Source organism: Pantherophis guttatus, chromosome 7 (genome assembly GCF_059756535.1).
Source record: "Pantherophis guttatus breed Tessera chromosome 7, ASM5975653v1, whole genome shotgun sequence".
Classification (NCBI taxonomy): domain Eukaryota; kingdom Metazoa; phylum Chordata; class Lepidosauria; order Squamata; family Colubridae; genus Pantherophis; species Pantherophis guttatus.
In genome coordinates this window covers 37,498,392-37,519,879 of record NC_142069.1, presented here as the reverse complement: position 1 = coordinate 37,519,879, position 21,488 = coordinate 37,498,392, and the positions used below count along the sequence as shown (strand labels likewise).

At 37.2% G+C, this 21,488-nt stretch overlaps 2 protein-coding genes across 15 annotated transcripts in view; one reads left to right on the top strand and one right to left on the bottom strand.

Annotated features, from left to right (window-relative positions):
• The window catches only part of FGD6 (FYVE, RhoGEF and PH domain containing 6), a 55,741-nt gene extending 44,182 nt beyond the window's left edge, over window positions 1-11,559 (bottom strand). Inside the window, exon 1 of the mRNA XM_034403217.3 lies at window positions 11,113-11,559. Coding sequence (XP_034259108.2) covers window positions 11,113-11,125 — 13 coding nt within the window. The 5' untranslated portion in view covers window positions 11,126-11,559. The remainder of the gene's footprint in view (window positions 1-11,112) is intronic.
• Window positions 11,519-21,488, top strand: part of VEZT (vezatin, adherens junctions transmembrane protein) — a 31,274-nt gene continuing 21,304 nt past the window's right edge. For 2 of the 14 annotated variants that reach the window (XM_087873972.1, XM_034403495.3), the window contains exons 1-3: window positions 11,664-11,679; window positions 19,257-19,329; window positions 19,883-19,999. In XM_087873972.1, the coding sequence (XP_087730098.1) occupies window positions 19,276-19,329; window positions 19,883-19,999 (171 nt within the window). In that variant the 5' untranslated portion in view covers window positions 11,664-11,679; window positions 19,257-19,275. Of the gene's footprint in view, window positions 12,113-17,891; window positions 18,045-19,256; window positions 19,330-19,882; window positions 20,018-20,541; window positions 20,641-21,488 lie in introns of those variants that run through there. The other 12 variants (XM_034403493.3, XM_034403492.3, XM_034403494.3 and 9 more) reach the window with 12 other exon arrangements.

The following is a 21,488-nucleotide window of genomic DNA, read 5'->3' as shown; positions in this document are numbered from 1 at the left end:
TTATAATTTAATAAATATCATTACGCACTGATCATATTGTTATTCTTCCTGTATCCTAAGTAGGACTGAGACAAAGATTAATGTTCTACATTATTCTAGCAGTTGAAAATATTGGAAATCAGCCATATAAAACAAAGGTGCTTTTATATAAATGGTATACCAGTCAACCCTCATGCCTGGAAAATGAACAACCATATTTAACTAATGAAAATATATAAGGATACCCTTGTGTTTCTAACATCTAATGTACATTCTTGAGATCTATGCTCCAAGCTCTTTGTTCAGATGCAAATGGAAATCTCTGATTAGAGCAGGGGTGAAATGCTCCTGGTTCGGACCAGCTTGGGTGAGTAGGTAGCGATGGCAGCGGGCAGTTCGGAGAACCGGTAGCAAAAATCCCTGCCCCCACCCCCATGCTCAGCTGAGCCGCTCTATCATCAGAGGCTTTTTTTCTTTTAAATGCCTCTTGACGAGCCAAGCTCTGACGATCCAAGCTCTGACGATACGATACCAGCTGAGTTGCCTGCCGATTAGGCAACTCAGCTGGGATCATCAGAGCCATTTAAAAGAAAAAAAGTTTTTTCTTTTAAATGGCTCTGATGATCCAAGCTCTGACAATCCTAGCTGAGTTGCCTGATCAGCGGAGGGTTTTTTAAAAACCCTCTGACGATCAGGCAACTCAGCTGGGATCATCAGAGCCTTTTGAAAGCATTTTTTTACATGGTTTTACATGTAAAAAATGGTTTTAAAAGTAAAAAAAAATTGGCCACGCCCACCCAGTCACATTACCTACCACCACCAAGCCACGCCCACAGAACTGGTAGTAACAAATTTTAGATTTCACCACTGGATTAGAGCCTAGATAAGTCTCCATGGAGGTCCACTTGAGGCTGTACTAGATAAAGCACTGGCTCAAACAAATATGTAGGGTGAACACTTTAGCACACTTTATATTTATAGCCGGATAAATTTTTCCACGGAAAAATCAAACTTTATCTTATCTGATTCATTGTGAGTTTACCCTCGGTCTTTATCTCTGTCATACCTGGACAAAACCTGGAGCATTTTAAGCAGAAAACTGTAGATCTCAATGTGAAAAAGGATAGATCTAACACTGTACATCTTTGCTATAATGAATTCATGTTTATGTCTTTTACCAACTTTATCTATCCTTGTGCCAACAGAACTTACACTGGCTCACCTACATGGCTCACCCTCAATTTTATTGAAAGAGAGATTTACAAATCCCTCACCAAGAATATTTATAATTAGTGAGTAGTCAGTTGGTAAGCAGACCAACATATGTCGCAAATATAGAAATAGCAATAGTACTTAGATTTATATACCGTTTCATAGTGCTTTACAGCCCTCTCTAAGCAGTTTACAGAGTCAGCATATTGCCCCCAACAATCTAGGTCCTCATTTTACCCACCTCGGAAGGATGGAAGACTGAGTCAAACTTGAGCCGGTGAGATTTGATCTGCTGAACTGCAGCTAGCAGTCAGCTGAAGTAGCCTGCAGTGCTGCACTCTAACCACTGCGCCACCTTGGATCCATATGCTATACTCCTACGATGTCCTATCATTCTTCAGGGATGGTCTCCTCTCTAATGATAAATTATTTGGTCTGTATACTTCTATTGCAGTTCCCCCAAAATAAATTTGTCCAAAGTTTATATTGTAGAAACTAGTTGTCAGAAGTTGTTAAATCTCAACACAATTTATGTTTGGCTGTGAATGGAGTTTTCAGGGTTTTTAACTCCGATTAGTTTTTAAAAAACACTTTGAAAGTCAAGTTTGAAACTCTTTCCCGCTGGACGAACGTATCTTTTCTTTTTATATACACTGAGAGCACATGCTCCAAAGACAAATTCTTTGTGTGTCCAATCACATTTGGCCAATAAAGAATTGAATTGAATTGAATTGAATTGAATTCTATTCTAATTTCAGAACATTTCAAACAACAAAGTATTATCACATCCACTCCCACTTCTATTTTATGATTTACATCATACTTACACATTATTTGCTTAATCATTATCTCTTACTAAGCATATATACCACAAGTGGCTGTTTTATACAATATGCTAAGTTCTCGCCTATACTGAAGAAACCAAATTGCTAAAAATACATGAAACAGGCCATAGTATAACTAATTGTGATATGCAAGCTCAGCTAATATATGAATTTGCCAATTGGTTTGTTTCATTTCTCTAAAGATTGTAATTCAGTTTAAGGAACCCGTGACCTACCAGATGTTGTTGAACTACAAATCCTAGCAGCTTACCATACACAATTGGCAAAGAGTATTTTCTTCTACACTATTTTCTGTCATATTTGATTTTTAATGCACTAGCTATGTCTAACAAGTGATTTCAATTTGGCCATAAAGGAAGTTTCAAAAATTGTTGTTAGGCTTTCGGTATGTTAAAAATCAAAATTCCACCTTTCTATAGAAAGCTGCATGCATAAACTGATACTATATCCTCCAGCTGGCAACTGAAGATTCCTTCTTTCTTCTGAAGACTAAAGTATCTAGGCTATTGAGCAAATCTGAAGACAATGAATCATCTCCAATTTTAAATATCAGTGTCATTTTCCTTAATGTTCAGGACAAACAAGTTCTGTCATAATAATCACACACCATCTTTTTAACTTCCAAGCTTATTCTTTCCTAATCATAAAACACTGATGTAAATAATGTACCTTATAACAATTTAAGAAACAACACTAATGGACCACAGACCTATTTGTAGATAGTTCTTTCAGATAACTTTTCAATTTAACCAATACTGCACAGTGTTGGGAAGAGTTGGATTCCTTAATATTTCATAATGGAATGCTCATAAGATTACTTTAGAGTAATCACTACCTCTCAGTTCAAATTACCCCAGAAAACTGTAGTGAGAATAAGGACAGACCTTCATATATACCACCTCAAATGTTCAGAAGAAAGCTGGAATGTAACTATAACAAGAAAAATTATCCTATTCAGATTTATCATTTTAGCCTCTGTACAGATTTTACAGAATACATACATTTAAAGCAGTGATGAAATCTGAACCAGTTTACTACTGGTTCGCTGGCTGCGCATGCACAGTGGGCACCATGTATGCCAAAAGGAGGCATGGATTAAGTAGAACAGCGCAGGGGGTGGGTGATCAGCTGTGGCGTGCGATCTTTTTTTTTACTTTTAAAAACCGAATAGGTTGTAAAAAAATGCTTTTAAAAGTAAAAAAGGCTCTGACGATCGTGCGGCTCAGCTAGGATTGTCAGAGCTTTTTAATTTTTTTTTTAAAAGCGGCAAGCAGGTGAACAGGCAATTAGGTGGGCATGGGTGGGGGAAGGGGGCAGGTATTTTTGCTACCGGTTCTCCAAACCACCCACCGCTATTGCTACCAGATCGGGTCTGAACCAGGAACATTTCACCCCTGATTTAAAGTCTAAAAAAACCCAAGTCTCTTAGTAGCTGAGAGCAAGAGAATACAATTAATTCAGAAGCTTTTATACTCTTCCTAGGTTTATCCACTTATAGAAACTTAAGCAGTAACACCCACACATAAGAAACCAACAAGACTATAGGCCAGTAATGGTTAACCTTTTCTTGACCGAGTGCCCAAAGCGTGCATGCGCGACCCCCCAAAATACAATGCGTGCGTCTGCCCTGTGCACGAGCCCAGCTCCCCACACGTGCCCCCTGCACACGTCCCTCCCCGCACATGCATGTGCGTCCCACGTGCATGCATGGCAGAGACCCGACAACCAGGTGGCCAATGGGAGGCACGCATGCATGCGTGGCAGAGCTGAACTGGGGTGACAGCTCATGTGCCCAGAGAGAGCTCTGCGTGCCACCTGTGGAACGTGTGCCATAGGTTTGCCATCACGGCTATAAGCTCTTTCATTCAGGAATTATACAGCACTTTATATTCAAAAGCAAAGAAGTGTTCTGGGATATGTGGTGGTTTAATTATAGCGTCTGTCTACAATTCCTTACACCAGACACATATTTTCCTGATATCGCACGGTAACTGCAGAAAGGAGATTCTTGAAAAAAATAAGTTATTTCTAAATAAACCTGTCACATAAAATAGTCTTTGCCTTTATATCTACTTTCGAAGATAAACAAACCCTCCTTTCTCTAGATTTGTCACATATTATATTATCTGGATTGTATACGCTCTGATGCAAGATAGATTCTGTCAGTGACCACCAGATATTATGGACAATTGGTTTATCAATCCACATGTAACCTTTAAAACTAAATTTAGATAATTTTTTCTACAATACCCAAAACTGAAAGCCTGCTATCTTTCCTGCAAATAATCATAACTACTCTGAAGCTGATGACTAAAAATTTCCTACTTTATTCTAACCATTTTTATGTATGCATTCAAAATGAAAATTTGCATACCGAATTTTCCGGCATATAAGACGACTGGGCGTATAAGAGGACCCCCGACTTTTCCTGTTAAAATATAGGGTTTGGGCTATACTCGCCGTATAAGACTACCCCTCTTCCAACGCACACCAAATAAAAATTAAAAAACATCAACTGGCTCACCCACAATGTAAAAGCAGCTGTGCTAGACCCAAAATGGCCCCTGCAACAAGCAGGAACCTTATACAGCCACAAAAAGCCCAAAAAACCAACTTTCACACTTTACACCCACAAAATTCCACATACAGCTTTGTGAAATTTTGTGTGTTTGTGTAGTTAGAATGAAACACTACAGAAACACACTAAATCTCAGAAAGCTGCACAAATATTATTTTATTTTTATTTTTATTTGAAAACTAAATTTAAAACTTCCTAAACTTTAATTGGCTAGGTCTAAAAAAGAACAACTAAAAAAATCCCAATTAACTATTTTTCTTAAAGCTTCCAAAGGGGAAAAAAACTTACCCAATAGAACAGGGGTCTCCAACCTTGGCAACTTTAAGACTTGTAGACTTCAACTCCCAGAATTTCTCAGCCAGCTTTGTTTTGCTGGCTGAGGAATTCTGGGAGTTGAAGTCCACAACTCCCTGCCTGCTTGATTGCAGGCAGGGAGTGGCTTGCTGATGGAATGGATTCAGGCAAGCGAAGCAAGGCAAGTGTTGCGATTAGCAGCTAAGGTAAGCAAGCTGGAGGGGGAAAACTTTTTTTCTTTTACAGGGCTCTGGCGATCCCAGCTGAGTTGCCTGATTAGCAGGCAAAGCTGGGATCGTCAGAGCTTGGATCGCCAGAGCCATTTAAGGCTCGTCAGAGTCTTTCGGGCTGGTCTGCCTGGTTACAGGAGAACGACACCCGGCGTATAAGACGACCCCCGACTTTTGAGAAGATTTTCATATGTTAAAAAGTCGTCTTATACGCCGGAAAATACGTACTTAGAAGTTATAGCTTAATATTTCCATTGTCTCAAGTTGTATTTTCAATAAATATTTATTCTCTCAATCTTACCCTATGTCATGTCCATTACACCAAGTTGGGTTCTATAAATTAAGCTGAAGAGTTATCAGTGATCTCATAAAAGAATATTTTTCACAGGAAAGTCCCCAAATTGTTTCACAGCTACATACAGTTCTAATTAATGCAGGACTCCCTTATTGTTCAATTTACCTCAGGTTGAAACTTGCCTTTTAATTTTCATAATCAAGTATACATCCTACAAAAGGTTTTATCAAGTATGAATCACAGTCAGTGGTGTTTAGCAATCCATTTCTCCTTCAAAATGCTTCAGACTTCTTTGCTCAATCATGATAGTAAATAATCTGTCAGTGGTAGTTTCAAATGTAAAACTATCTGTAAAATCTGAGAATAAAAGCAGTTTCTTACACACAAAGGCAATTTCAACAAATACTTCCCTAGCCTTTTGCCAGTGAAGGCATTCTTTAAGCTTCGTTATAAAATATCTCCTTTTATTTAGTTATAAGTTTATTTTCTTTCTTAATTTCTTATTTAAATGTTTCCTTACCACTGCTCTCCCATAATAGCTATTAGCATTATGCACAACAAAAATACACAATTCTTCTTCCAGTTTGATGCAAACTTTAAAATATATATATTGATGCTGTTTGTATGAAGGCTGTGATATCTTTCAGGTGCTTGAAAGTGTAAACATAAAAGAAAATGACTCACAAAATCCCAGAAGATGTTCTTTAGAACTTTAAGGGAGGGAGAAAGGGAGAAAAGGTAAATAGTTACCATGTAAATTTTTAGAAATGACCAAAATATATTCAAAACCCAAAGGAATATAAATTAAATGAATAATTTAAAAAGGACAAACAATCTTGAATGCCTTTCTGAGAAGAAAAGTGGGTTTAAATTAAATAAATGTTGAAACCTATCTCAATACTGGAATACTTCAGCACTAATATTTATTCTAAACAGAACATTTATTGAGTTTCAGGTTGGAAAAAAACCTCCACTGGTTCATTCACACCATTGCTAAAACTGACTGCCATTTTCAAAAAATAAACAAATCCTTTCAGCTGACTCTGCAAATCCTAGAAAATGTATGGTTAACCCTAGAGCCAAAGCTAACAGGAATTAACACCAACTTAACACAATCTGAAAAGAAATAGAAATTCTATATACATCAACATTATGAGAGTGCTTTATGCAATGTCTACAAGAATTAAGCCAACTGCATTTAACTAAGTTTTCTTCCAATTTACTGCATCTGCAAATAGTCATATGGGTTATAGTGCTCAACCAAGAGTAGCTTTTTTAAAAAAGGAAATTTGGATAGACTTTTAATGTTCTCTCTTCATAATCATGTCTTTTGCCTCTCAATGAACAGTCATAGTCTAGATGTCAACAATCTTCAAAAAGAACACTGAAACAACACTTTTCTTCAATGAATAAGAATTAAAAGTAGGAGCAGATGTTAACTCATATGCTCTTGCTATGTCAATGTTACCTCTGCCTAGCTTTCAAACAACTTTAAAATCAAGACCTGGAGCTGATTTGCTAGCCCAGAACAATGCTAGTTTTACCTTGATCGACTTCTCTACTCTTTCTACCAAGAGCCGTGATGGCACAGTGGTTAGAATGCAGTATTGCAGGCTAATTCTGCTCACTACAAGTGTTTGATCCTGACCTGCTCAAGATTGATTCAACCTTTCATCCTTCCAAGGTTTGTATCTGATTTTCCCCATTGATTTTGTTTGTTGGAAGGCAGCTGGGAAGGTCACAAATGGTGATCATATGACTCTGGGATGCTACAATCATCATAAATAAATTCCAAATGTCAACCACACATATTTTGATCATATGACCATAGGTATGCTGTGATGGTTGTAAGTGCAAGTATCGATTATCAGTTTTCCACTGCTATTGTAACTTCAAAAGGTCAGTAAGCCAATGCTTGCAAATTGAGAACTACCTGCATTTATTAAAAAAAATTAGCTGTTTAGTAGCATTTATTTTTTACTTTGATCTATCACCAATATTGTTTTAGGAAAATATGTAACATTACTGAAAGCAAAAAAACCTCTTTCTATAATTCATATGGCAGTTATGAATCTGTAAAAAAAATAAATAGAAATGAAGAAACTTAACAATACTCTAAAATAAACCTACAGACAACTATGCAACAACTATAAGGCAAGGAATAAAAGGAAGAGATATGGGCTTTATCAAACATTACAATTACAAATTAGTCTTTTATAGTTATGCTTTACTATTTTAAAAGTTAGTTCTGTATTGCTTCTTCAAAGTCACCTCAAACGAGCTAATCTATGTTTTATTACTATGCTTTGATTCAATGAAGAATTTATTTTAAATATTATTCATATAGACAAAACATGACTATTAAGCTAGGGAACATTAAATGAAAATTGATGAATCTGAAAAAATAACTAAAACCATTAACACATTTTTTTAAAAAGTATGGCTTTTCTTTAGTTTTCTAAATTGACAATTATCAGGGAAGCTAAATCATGAGTATTGGTCTGTTCAAACAAAGTATTATTCATGAATGTTTCGAGTCTTATTTTAACTTGATGGGGTATGTATTCGTAATCCATTTTCCTGAAAATTCAAAGTCCAATAATTAAAGTCAATGGGCAGACATTACTAACAAACTGAATGCTTTCAAATACAAGGCAGAATCAAAATTTTATCAGAAACTGGATTGACCTATCAGGACCCAGAAAATAAAAAGCCACTTCTGATAATCTCCAAATCAGTTTCATTAGAGCAGCCTACTTTAGCAGGAAGGGTAGCTGATGTTTTTACCATTTTTTTTTCAAGATATCAAATTATTTGTAGTAAATTTATCAATTTATTGCAAATCATTAGATATCTTGAAAGAAATTCAGATCTACCGGTAATGCTTTAGCCATCCTGATCTTGATTAAGGTAGGTTATGTACTTAAAAAGTAAGAAATGTCATAATGAAAGTTGCATTAAATATTAAGGCACCTAAAGCAAAATAGCACTAAGAAATATTTACCATTAATGGTAAATGTATGTATTCAACATTGAATCTCACACAAGTGTAGTTCTCAAAAAAAAAGTAGCAATTAGACCTAATGATAGTTTACAAAGTCCAGAGCTCACCCAGAATATAAACTATGTGTCAGCGTCACCAAATGGATAACAGATAAGAATTTGAGCTTTAGTGCTATACTGACTTAATCCTACAGACAACAATCACTATCAAAAATCTAATGGTGCTTTCAGTATGCATTTAAATTCCAAAGACCCATAAATTTCTAGACTACCATGTTTATATTGATTCTATGACTTTTCCATGCCACTTTTCATGTCTGCCATAATAGTATGTGCTCATTCCTAATATAGAAATATTTATTCCTGAGTAGAAAAAAAGGAGGCTGCATAATCACATAATTCTGGTTAGTTCATACAAAAATGAGTTCATAAATACTAATGTACAACTTTATATACTAATAAAATACAGCATACAAGCACAAGAAGTGTATATACATGTTTACAGAAACAGACTAAAATAGCTGCATCCAGATAAACCATCTCCTGTTCCATTTCTTCATCATACTAGAACAATATGGAAGTAATTATAGATACATATACACACTTTATGATGAAGTTGCTTAACTATTTTTAATCCAATTGTTTGCTTCACTGCCAGTGAAAATACAGTATGTTTTCCAGTAAAGCACTATTATTCAGAGTACTTTAGTACTGACAGCTCCTATGTCAAACCCAGAGAACAAAATATCACAATTACTGCCATATTATATATTTTATTAGACCAGTCTCTTCAATTCTATATACATTTATAAGAAAATAATGAAATCCAAAAAGTTAACTTCAAGAAGAAAATTGTAAATTCAATTATTTGCAATTAAGTATGATGCAAACAAAAGATTGGCCAAAAGTGTCTAAAATGAAACTTTCTATAATTATATGTCTACCAGTGCCTGATTTTCTGATTAAGTTCAATTTTACATGCTCTCAAAAATAGCTGTTTTCACAACACAGTAATCATAAACTAATTTAGTGGGCTGTTTGTTAAAATATGCTATTTAAATGTAATTGGGTAGTCTGCTGTGGTATTTAGTGTGTCAAGAGAAGGCACCCTTTAAGCTCCACTGATTCCCCTGGAATTTACTTCTGAATAAACATGTATATGATTGTTCTATAAGTAAATTAATAGGTAATCTTCAGGTCATAACGTTTTTTTAAAAAAACACTTTGATTTACTCTCAAAATAGACTATTTAAAAACACATTGCAGACCATTTAATGTATGAATTCTCACATTTGAAACAGAAATAATATATGTTTTCTCTGACAAGAGCAATGGCATTCACATGAAAGTAAGTGATAGCAAAAACCATGCTAATGACTTAGGCAGAGATAAGAAAACAATTATAAACAATTATATTTTTGGATTGGCACAGCAAAGTTTAAATCAGAAAGCTCTTACTATGGTATTTCAAATCAATTCCTGAACTCTTATTTGTAATTAACAGCTTTAGAGTTACTTTCATATTCACTATTCAAAATGTCAACAAAAAGTATTAATATCAAAATGCCCTTAACAATTGCCTCAACATACTTGTGTAACTTTTCAACAAAGGATCTCTTAAATCCTTTGCTTTACATATCTGCATAAAATACAACTACACACAAGACTGATTTAAATTCTTAGACTTAAAACACAAATCCTGTAATTTTTTAAAAAAATGTTTTAATCCTTAAGTCTTCTTGCCTGGAAAAAGTGAAAAGACTTTTTTTCCATACAGTACTCCCCGGGTCTATTTAAGGTGATCTCCACACATCCAAAAAGGGTGGGAAAAGAAAAAGAAAACACAGAGCAAAAATGGATTCTCTTCCAACTACAGAAGGCAGGAAATTGGGGTTGTGTTTATTCCAGCTTTCCTCCAGATGTGTTAGCCCTATAGGTCTCATCAATCCCGGCAACAACGAAGGAAAGTGTAATTCAGCCGAAAGATCGTTCTCCCAACTGATAAGATAGCGAGGAAAAAATAAACTTTATTAGACAATATTGAACAGTTCAGGAAGAGTTACTTTTTCACTCTCTGCTGTCGCTCAGAAGAACACGCGCTAGGAAAACTTCATAACACAGATTTCACAAACAGACGAGAACAGGGGCTGAGAAATAAAGTAAATGTGGAGGGCATGCAAGTCCTGGAGACCTTTTCTTTCGAGGGCAGTTGATCTTCCCCGCTTCTCCCTCACTCAGGAAAGATAAGAAAACAAAGAACTCCGGGGGTCCTTGGTGGTCCCTAAGTTTGGTTGTTTTCTTGCAGACGTTTCATTACTCAAACTAGACAACAAACTAGGTAAGTAGCAGCTATGAAGTTACGTAGTTTGGGTAATGAAACAAAGAACTCAGAACTGAAGACAAACGGCAGACAAGGAAAAAGAGTTGCACGAGGAGTTTCTCACAAGTAGACCCTTAAGCCACCTCCCATCTCTGTTGGAGCTTTAAGGAACGGGCAAGGAATTGGAGAGGACTTCTGAGGAGGAGAAGCCATTTCCTCCTATTATATATCCCTCTCGCTTCAGCTGGCTGTGGGGCATTTTTAAAATCTGCACTTTGACCCGCCACATCTGTCGCGGTGGCGGTCGCCAGAAAAGTTCCCAGCTCTTTTTTACTTTGTATCGAGCACTCACTCACCCGCTGAACTCATGGTGCCTCCCTTCCATGCGCTTTGCCTCGCTCCGCTCCTTCTCCCTCTTTAAAGCATAACAACCCCTCTCACAGTGGCTGCATAGAAGGGTAAAGTCCACCGAAAACCGCAGCCCGTCGCTCCGGTGCCTGTATAACATTCCCGCAGCGAAGAGAGGAAGACTGACGGACCGAACGAACCAGCTCTGACCGTCTTTGCAGTGTAAAAGCGAAGTTCCCTGATTTACGCCGCGCGACTTGCAAGACAGCGACCCCTGCAGGCCAGATGCCATCAACGCAGGCGCCGCCCCCCCCCCCCCGCCGCTTCTTTAGACCTCCTCGGCCCGTTCAATCTGCGCAGCAACACCACAGATTCTTCTCCTCCCCTTCTTCCCGCAGTGGCTATTGGGTAGCCGTAGTTGTTGGGCCGCCGCGATGGGGCTTTGTGGGGGGGTTGGGGGCGGGGGGATTATAACGCCGGCGTCGGCGGACTCGCTTTCCCATGGTGCCTGAGGAGAGGGGAACGGATGGCGGAGAAGGATGACACCGGAGTTTGACGACGAAGTGGTGTTTGAGGTGCGTAGCGTAGCAAAAGGGGCCGGTGGAGAGGTTTTGGGTGCCTGTTGGTACAGATGGAGAGGCTACTTTTTTTCTCTCTCTCAAGCTGCCGTTGGCGAAACAAGGTGGCGTCGTAGAACGGGCGCCTGGCGAGGGCAGGTGGAGCTCTTTGCAGGGCCCGAGGAGGAGAAGGAGGGAAGGAGGATTTCCCAGGGCGGTTGAATCCAGTCGTGTCTCTGGTCGTGAAACCTCGCCTCCGAAGGGAAGGAACGGTGCTATTAATGGAGTTGGAGAAGTTTGGTGTGAACCAAAGTGTGACTAGCAGATTATTCATGTCTAGTTCGAAGTACGTCCCACTGAGTACATTACGAATTTACCATCGCAACCTAAGAATAATTGGAGGAAAGGTTTCACGCCAGATCTCCCAGAAATAACGCGTATTTGCAGCGAGGTAATACTACTTGCTTTCAGCAAAAACAGTATCCTCTGGAAGCATAAGTGCTAAGCATTTTATTATGACACATTTTAGTGGGCTGGTCTTTCTTCAAGATGTATGAATTACCACGTTAATACCCTTTTGTTTATTTGTATAAAACTTTGTTTATTATCTACTATCTGGGACTCAAGAGGATTTGCAATCTGGAACCAAAATAACACAACAAACATGCAACTACATTAACAAAAACTAACGATATTAATTGGTTTCCTAGAAAACATTAGGGGACTCTTTAGCCTGATCTACCCAAATCCAATCAATGGGATAGAAGTGATAGAATTGATAAAAACAAAGATGATTATTTGAATTACTTTTTTTTAATTTGATTTATATGCCGCCCTTCTCTGGAGACTCAGGGCATCTTACAATGCATTAAGCAATAGTCTTCATATTTTTGTATATTTATACAAAGTCAGCTTATTGCCCCCACAATCCGGGTACTCATTTTACCTACCTTAGAAAGGATGGAAGGCTGAGTCAACATTGAGCCTGGTGAGATTTGAACTTGCAGTAATTGCAGACAGCTGATGTTAATAACAGTGCTTTAGTCTGCTGCGCCACCAATTTATAAACGTTAGTTTATAAATTCTAATCTCTGTATATAAAAGCTTTCTATTATATGCCATATGAGGCTGTTGATTTGGAAAAATGTTAGTAATAAGGCCAAAAGTTTTTCTACTGTTGTCTCCCACATTCCCTTTATAATAAGGCTCACTAGAAGAATATAACTGAATTCTGCTTTGGAAATATTACCAATTTTAAATTGCATGTGAAGAAAATAAATCAAAAATTTTAAACATCACCTCTGTATTAGTATTCATGCAACAAGTACTATATAAGTATGTAATCAGTTTTGATATATACTAATGCTGCAGAAGCTAGATTGACTTTAAATTATTAATGAGATGATCCCTTTCTCAATGTTACAATTCAAAATACATAATACAAAGAAAGGAGAGGGCTGTATTACAGTATAGTGATCAGCTGCAATAAAAATAAGGTAGTTTAACAGAGTGGCTGCTGGCTGGACTACAGTTGGATGAAGCACAAGTCTGCAGCATGTTAAAATGGCTGCTGTTAAGTAGTTTATGATAATGAATGTAGCTTAAGGCATAAGTAATGCATTACATTATTATATATTTATTATTTTGATAATGATATTTATACAGTATTGATTAGAGACAGTACTAATGTTTAGCTAACTTAGACCTTTAAGGAGAAAGTGTTAACTATGATTTGAAATGTGGATGTAAGAGAATGTTTAAATTTTGCATCCAAAGCTAAATATAGTGTTAATAAACAATTGCAAATCACATCAAATTATTTTTGTACAATATATTTTCTGTCTTAAATTGAATAAGGTATCCACTGTACAGTATAGTTACTTAGCTTTCTGCTTTGCTCTTCCCATATTCATGAAAAAAGTAGCCATAAGGAAGGCATTGGAGATTTTTAATGTCAGTTTGAATGGTTTATAGATTTAACAAGCCATCATTATGATTTTATAGTTCTATTCAGATATTAAACTATTAGTAATCTATATTGAGTTTTTAAAAAGTGCATTGTGTATTTGTACAGCCCAAATATCCAGAGGACCTAGCTGCCTACTATGGGAACTTACATAAGTCTGCATATCCAATTACAATTGCTTAGTTTCATTCTGGAAAAAACTTATCTGATAAGAATATCTCCCTCAGAAGATATAGTTGCAGCATCCAAAACAGAATATGAAAGTAGACTATAGTTAACTAAAAAATGGAGAAGAGAATTATTGAGGATGAGAGCAAAAATGTGCAAGCTTCAAACGATCCCTACTGACATGTAGAATAAAAAGCAAAATACATTTGATGGTTTTTCAAACCATTCTCAGTGTTATAGAATTTTTTCCAACATGCATATTTTTTCTTTTTGAAGAATACCATTGCTAGGATTGTTGCTTATAACATTGCTAATAAACAGATCTTCAATGTATATATACTCAAGATTCCGAGGTTATACATTTTATGCTGTGATATAATTTATTGGGTATTTTTCTTGGTATGTTTATTATCCCAATTACTATAGTATTTTAACTGGGTTTTATGCTTCTGATTAGTGTTAACACAGAAAATTATGTGTAAAATTAGCAAATTAGATTTATGCAAACTACCTGTCAAGGTTCACACCAACTGATAGTAAATCATAATTCTCCAAACCTTATTCAGCATTCACCTTCATTGCAGAAGACTCTCAGATACAATTTGGCTAGGTTAGAATATTCTAATCCTTTCCTCCTGCCCTTTTGAGTGAATGAATATTCTGGCAGGTCTCTTAATGGACTTGAGAGGCAATTGAGATAAGTTTCTGTAATGATTCTCTCTTGTCTAGTAACCAGTTGCTCTTTGTGAGTTTCAACCCTAATACTTTTCCTATTTTCTCTTTCCTTCCATCTATGGGTCTGGATATTTCTGGTAATGGGTAGCTGGAGGTACTGTGCCACCTCTTCCATTTTCATTTCTCCTTTGGCTGGAGCTGGAAAAATTTACCCCCTCTCAATCCCTCCATTTTATGGCACGGAACGGGATGTTTCTAACTCTTAATTCCTCAGAATTAAAAACTTCTGGCTGGTCCAAAGATCTTGATTGCCACTTAGATAATTTGGACTTATAAAGGTGTTACAAATGGAACTGTTAAAGGAGATGTGATACTTGAATGTCATCTGCTATATCTCAAGTATATTCAGGTTCTGGATAATTTTTACAGTGGATCAAGTATTCAAAGCTACCCATCCTGTGTTGACAGTAAAAATGCCTTCTACACTGAATTATTTTCCCCTGCCCATTTGAATGGAAGATTGTGTTTCAGGACCAGGAGAACAGTGAAGAACTGGATATATTTTAATTTGTGCTGTTAGAGAGAGGAGTGCAATAAACTGGACATTCAGCTTTGTAGCCAGTTGAGTAGAAAACTGAAATCCAGTACAAAGATGATCCCCAACAATAATCAGGGAGGGTCTTTCTGATATGAAGTCAGAAGAAGAATTGTAGAAGTCCTTGGCATGATTTGGTTGATCTTTAAGGAGGCACAGAGAAACCTGATAATTCTTAGACAAAACAAATTCTCTGAAAGAAGAAAAGGCTTGGAACCGTTTATCAAAAAGTACAGGTGGCAATCATAGTTGGCCTGAAATGACTTCATCCAAGTGGAGAATGAACTGAGTTATTATATAACAAACTCACCCATAGAGAAAGGATCATGCCCATTGTCTTGCTGCTAGATTACAATGAAGCAGTGAATGTATTGTTCTGAATTTGCATTTGTCCTCCTTGCTTTGACATTTGACAATGGGTGATGGGTAGAGGACAACTAAAGCTGTGCATTCAGTTGTGGAAATACAGCTTTTCAATCTTCCATGAAGATTGGATTGGCCAAATTGTGATTTTGGAAAATTTGCTCAATGACCAATAAGCTGTTTCAGAAGCATAGGAGAAAGCAGAACAGACCATCTGCCAACAAAATAGCATTGTGAAGGTCAGAGGTAATGACCAAGAAAAACATCCCAAGGGAAGAGGATAGAGCAGTCCAGATAGCTTGTTGGTGAGAAATTGGCATGAAAAAAGCATGACAAGAAAAAGATACAGGCCTTGACATTTCTAATGCAAGGCTGCCAAAAGTCTCCCCCCCCTCCCCATGGGTCATTTTGATTTATCCCCAAGGCTGCAGTCACAGAGCTGATGGGCAAGCAAGGTCTAGGCTTTCTCCTTTCCAAATACATCAGCCTCCTCTGTGTAGTAGGTGGCAGGCAAACTTGAAAGTTATACTTGCAGACAAGTGGTAAATGATGGAAATGTGATTTCCAGCAGATTTAGTTTTGCATTCTAGACAATCAAAAGTGTTTTCATTGTGGCATCAATGAATATGTGGATTCTGAAGCCCTGTGGCTGTTCCAGCAACAGGATTGCAACATATGGGGACACTCAGTTATGATACAGTTTGTCCCACGTGCCGGGATAGTTGGTTCATAATCTTTTAAATTCTAATATTGGAGCAATATATTGCCAACATCATAAATATTTATTTATATTTGACTTTATATGGCTATCTCTCTTGATAACTAACTTGAGGTCTGCAGCTTAGTTAAATTTTTGGTCTCTTGTGATGCTAATGGAAGGAAATAATAGATACCTGAGAAGCTAGTTCCTATCTCAGTCCTTATCAGCCCCATTTATGACTCCAGTCAGGACAATCACGTAATTGAAATGCTTAGGTCTTTAGAATAGAACATGGTTTGTGACAATATTTATTATACTTTGTGTATGTTTTCAACATTTGTATGATTTGTTCATTTGTTGAAGATAATTTTAAATGGCAAGATAATTTCTTGGAGCATAGTTATTAAGCAGTTGTGAGGGGAGATAAGTGGGTTTTTTGTTCTTGAAATCTTGTATTTAGTAATTGTGTTGACTCTGAAAATGAGATTTTGAATGTTTTTTCAGGTGAATCTTATGAGAAAGGCTCTTATATAAAAACAACAGAACTTGTAACATAGGTAGAAAAAGATTGATATTTAGAACTGCCTAGATCATATATATGTTTCCGGCAATGTGTGAAAAGCTGACATTGTATAGAATGCTTAGGACAGTGATGGTTAACTTTTTTGGCACTGAGTGCAGAAACTGGAGCACACGCAAATGCGTGCATGCATGCACTGGAGCACTGAAACCTGGAAGAGAGTGACTGGCCAGTGTGCATGTGCGCGGTGGTCAGCTGCCCTTCCGGGTTCCATCGTGTGCATGCCCGCCTGACAGCTGGTCCAGTGCGCATGCTCACCGGCAAGCTGCTCTCTTCCGGATTCCGGAGCGTGCATGCGACAGAGCAGTTGACGATGGTGCACGTGCCCACAGAAAGGGCTCTGTGTGCCACCTCTGACACGCGTGCCACAGGTTGGCCATCACAGGCCTAGGAGATCTATAGAATGTGTGACATTTTAGACAAAATATGAATGTCTGGGTTATTTTAATATACTATATACTTTCCCTAAGCATTGTAGATAATACTTAGGCATTATGCAGAATGGCAAGATCTATTCAGGCAAAATAATGAAAAGAGTCATGAAATGAAAATTCGTGAAAAGAGTTTCTAACCCTTTCTCGAAAAGACATATGAAAATGAAAGAAGAAATGCAAAATAAAAGATTTTTTTACAAAAAAAAGGATTGACCTACTTGTTGCAACAAGGAAGGCTAAAATGGCATTTTAGCAGGAGTATTTTACACTTTGCTGGTTTGCCTTTCGGCATAGCACAGAATGCCTGGGAAATGTGTGAATTGTTAAGCATTTTATACTTTGATACTTCCCGATTTTTGGCATTTTACAGGTTTCCTAGGCATTCTATAAAAGGCTTCATTTCACACATTGATGGTAACATATACATGTCCAGTGTCTCTCTCCCATACTTATCTAAAATGAGATTTGAGTAATTTGCTAGCTGATAAGTAAACCAAGATGATTATGCTCCAAGAACGTATGACTAAGTCTTTTAAATAGAATTGCTTGGCAAGATCTGCAAAAGATTTTATTGACGTGCATCATTTCGTTTAAGCATCAGCTTTCTAAAAGCCTTTCATATCTTATCAGCTGATGCTGGGTTCCTCCTATTGCACAGGAACAGAAGAAACATCTTAGTGAGCTGCTTCTGGCTGCTTCTGCTTCGATGCCACAAAAATGTACTTGGATGAAAGTATAGGTGCAGTTTCTCTGATTTATACTTCAGATTTTCTGCTCCAGTCACCCTGGAGAGACAAGTAGAAAGAAATGGGGAGGTGGAAGAAATTATCTCGGATGCCCTGGAAGTGTATTTAAGAGAAAGGTGGAATCATATTTTCCAGGAGACAAGATTCATTTTGCCTGTAAGTCTTGTGGACATGTGTTTTAGCATAAACTTTCAGATGCATTTATTTTAGCAATTAAAATATGTCTCACAAGACAGGTGAAGGTAATTCTTGAAGAGTGTTGTTTAACTTCTAACTTTTGATCCATCTTTACTATGGCTTTAAACAAGGATAATGGGCTTTTAATATGTAGCAGTTTGTAAATTTATGCAATTAAGCATTAATAAAAAGGTTAGGTATGCAGGAGATAAATTAGGGTGGAGTAGGGAGGACCTAATGGAGAAAGTCTTAGTCATTTCCTTTACCTTGCATCAGCAGAAATGTTCTTGGTATGCCTTAAATATAGGCAGTTATGATAATGCATTTGATAGTTGTTCGTGTTTATATCTTAGTTGCAAATTATTTTTTTAAAAAAATAAGTATTTTTTTATGGAATGCATTCAATATGTTAAATAAAGCGATATTAATGTGGAAAAAGCAATAGTAAATTTTATGATGTTTTTCTTTAAATGCCTTTTTCATAATCTTTTGTGTGCTTATTCTTTCCTACCTGCTAACTTTTATTTTTGCATTGTAGTTGAATGATTATTTCAGTTTATTTTGGAAGCATTTAGTCTTTATTCATGGTATTATAATATAGCATAGCAAACCTAAAACAAAAGAACAATTGGCTACAGCATTGTACTGTAAAAATATTTTATAGCTTTTTATCTTGCATATTTAATGACTATTCCATTGTTAGACTAATTCAGTGAAGTATACTATGAAATGCTAATTGAGGGCTTTGGCAGTTATGCATTATCCTGTTGCCATGATGAAATATATGAAAGGCAATAACTAATATGAAAATTAAGTATATGTTGTATGGTGTATGTACTTTTAATATCAACTAAATAGTAGCTAGAAAATGCTAGTAGCTAAAAAAATGGATTATGGGAATGAACTCGGGGAAAGGACGGAAAAGATGCTGCCTGGGACACAGATAAAAGAACATGAGCCCCCAATACTTGTAATGGTCAGAGAAAAAAAAATTAGGAAGGACCTGCCCTAATGGATCAAGTAGTTAAATGTGGCAGTGGGAAATTTTGTACTTTCAGACTTGCAAGATTCTATTTATGTAGCTTTACAATAAAGTAGATTTAACTCATCTAGTCATGTTTGATTTCCCAGACAGGCTGATAAAGTCATAAATGTCCTGCCTAATTTTTTCACCTCTCTTTTGTACTTAAGAAAGCCTTTCCAAAGTTCTATGCACTTCTCAATCTCATCAGAGGAACTCCTCCTTCCAGGAATAGGTCTACAGGTAAGTCCTCAACTTATGACCCTTCAAAAGTTATAACTGGTCCACTGCAGCATTCCCACAGTCACATCATCAAAATTCAGACACTTGGCAATCATAATATATTTGCAACAGTTGCAGCATCCCAGGGTCATGTGGCTGCCGTTTGAGACCTTTCCAGGGGCTTCCAGCAAATAAAGCCATAGGGGAAACTGGATTCCCTTAATATCCACCTGGGTCGCTCAGTGATTTTTGGGGAAAAAGTCATAAAACTGGATGCAACTCAAAAACTACATTGCTTAGTGATGGATGTTCCAGTCCTAATTGTGGTCATAAGTTGCGGACTATCTGTAGTTCCAATAAAGAACAGGGTTTCTTATACTTAACCTGGATTCCCTTTATGTTTTTGCAGTTGGCTTTTAAAGTAGCCAGTGTCATTTCTTGATATTTTTGTTTCCGAGATGCATTGTTTTCATCTAACGTTTTGTAATATTTCAGTAAACTATAATAATTATTTCCAGCTCTTCTTTATAAACAAGCTACTTATTTCTTTTCTTTTTTTTAATTTTTATTTTAGAATTCACCACTTTATCAGTACTTACAGGATCTGGGGCATACTGATTTTGAAATATGCTCACCATTGTTGCAGAAGTCAGAAGAATGCACATCCAAAGAGGGACCAAAAGATATGGATGTAAGTGTTATTCAGGAGGTAGGTAGGTAGTGTTATACACTATATAATCTGCTGTGAAAATTTTGATAACAGGTATCTGTTTAAAAATGTGTTATCTTTACAAAACTTGCCCTATGTTTGCCTGTGAGCACTGTTGGCGACATAGTGTATTTGTTGGCTAATGCCATTGCTTTTGGATCCATTATGCTAGTTGTTCAGAAGTTTAGATTTTAAGGAGCTACTAAAGTCAAGTATTAGACATTGTATCTTTGCCTGCTGTGTTTTGGGGTAGTTGTGGTAATTGGGAAGACACTTGCTACTTTTTATTATCTTATCCATGTTATTAGACCTTAATGTTGTGTTGCAGTGTTTTCAGTTGTTCTAAAAGAGCTCAGTCTCATCTAGGAGATAGAGTTAATGAATATTTTCTTCTTTGGCAGCAGCCAAAGCAGAAGAGATCAGTGATTTGAACCCCAAAACAAGCATTTTGTGGACAAAAGAGAAATATGGACTATTATGAAATAATAAGCAGTTCTACCAGTTTTCATAATTTTTTATTCCAGTTCGACTATTACCAAAGTGCTATTTTCATTACCTTAAAGCCCATAGTCCAAAATTAAAGGAAATAAAAGGATGGATGGATGGCAAATAAGAAATCTCAGGTACCAAAGTCTTATTGAAATGACCATGATTAATTAGATTGGAATCATTAATTAGATTGGAATACATGTGTGTAGAATGAGGAAAAGAAAATGATGTTTCTGGAAAAGAAAAAATGTAAACACTCCAACTGAAAGTTCTAAAGAACTATTGATTATTAGGCTCCTTTATGTACCATATTTTTCAGTCTATAAATCGTACTTTCCCCCCCCCCCAAAATAGTGGGTGGAAATGTCTGTGCATCTTATAGAGCGAATGTTGACGAAGCCCCACTGGCCCACACCCACCGGCCTCTGCCTCCCAGCAATTTGCCTCCTTGCAGCAAACAGCAAACAACCGGGACAGCTTCAGCACAGCTGACTTAGCACAAGCAGCTGATTGGCGGTTGGATCGGCTTCCTCTCTAAGTTCCAAGCTGCGGGGATTGCTGCCTATCGTGCCCATGCACCCCATTTGTGGCCTCCACGCATCCTGTTTTCGGCTCGTTCCAGGCGGTGGGAATCGGTAGGAATCGGTGGCACCACCACCTATCACCGGCAGTGGGGGTGATCGGCGCCAATAGGTGGCGGCAGTGATCACCTCCTGGAATGGGCTGAAAATGGGACGTGTGCAGGCTAAAAATGGGGCGCGCAGAGGCGGTGATGGGTGGTGGCGATCCCTGCAGCCTGGAACAGCTGATCAGCAGTATTCTGGGAGGCCGATCCAACTGCCAATCAGCTGCTTGTGCTAAATCAGGCTGTGCTGAAGCTGACCAGGCTGTTGTCTGCAAGGAGGCAAATTGTTGGGAGGTGGAGGCAGAGGCAGATTTCTTTTTTTCTTTTTTTCCTCCCCAAAAGCTAGGTGTGTCTTAT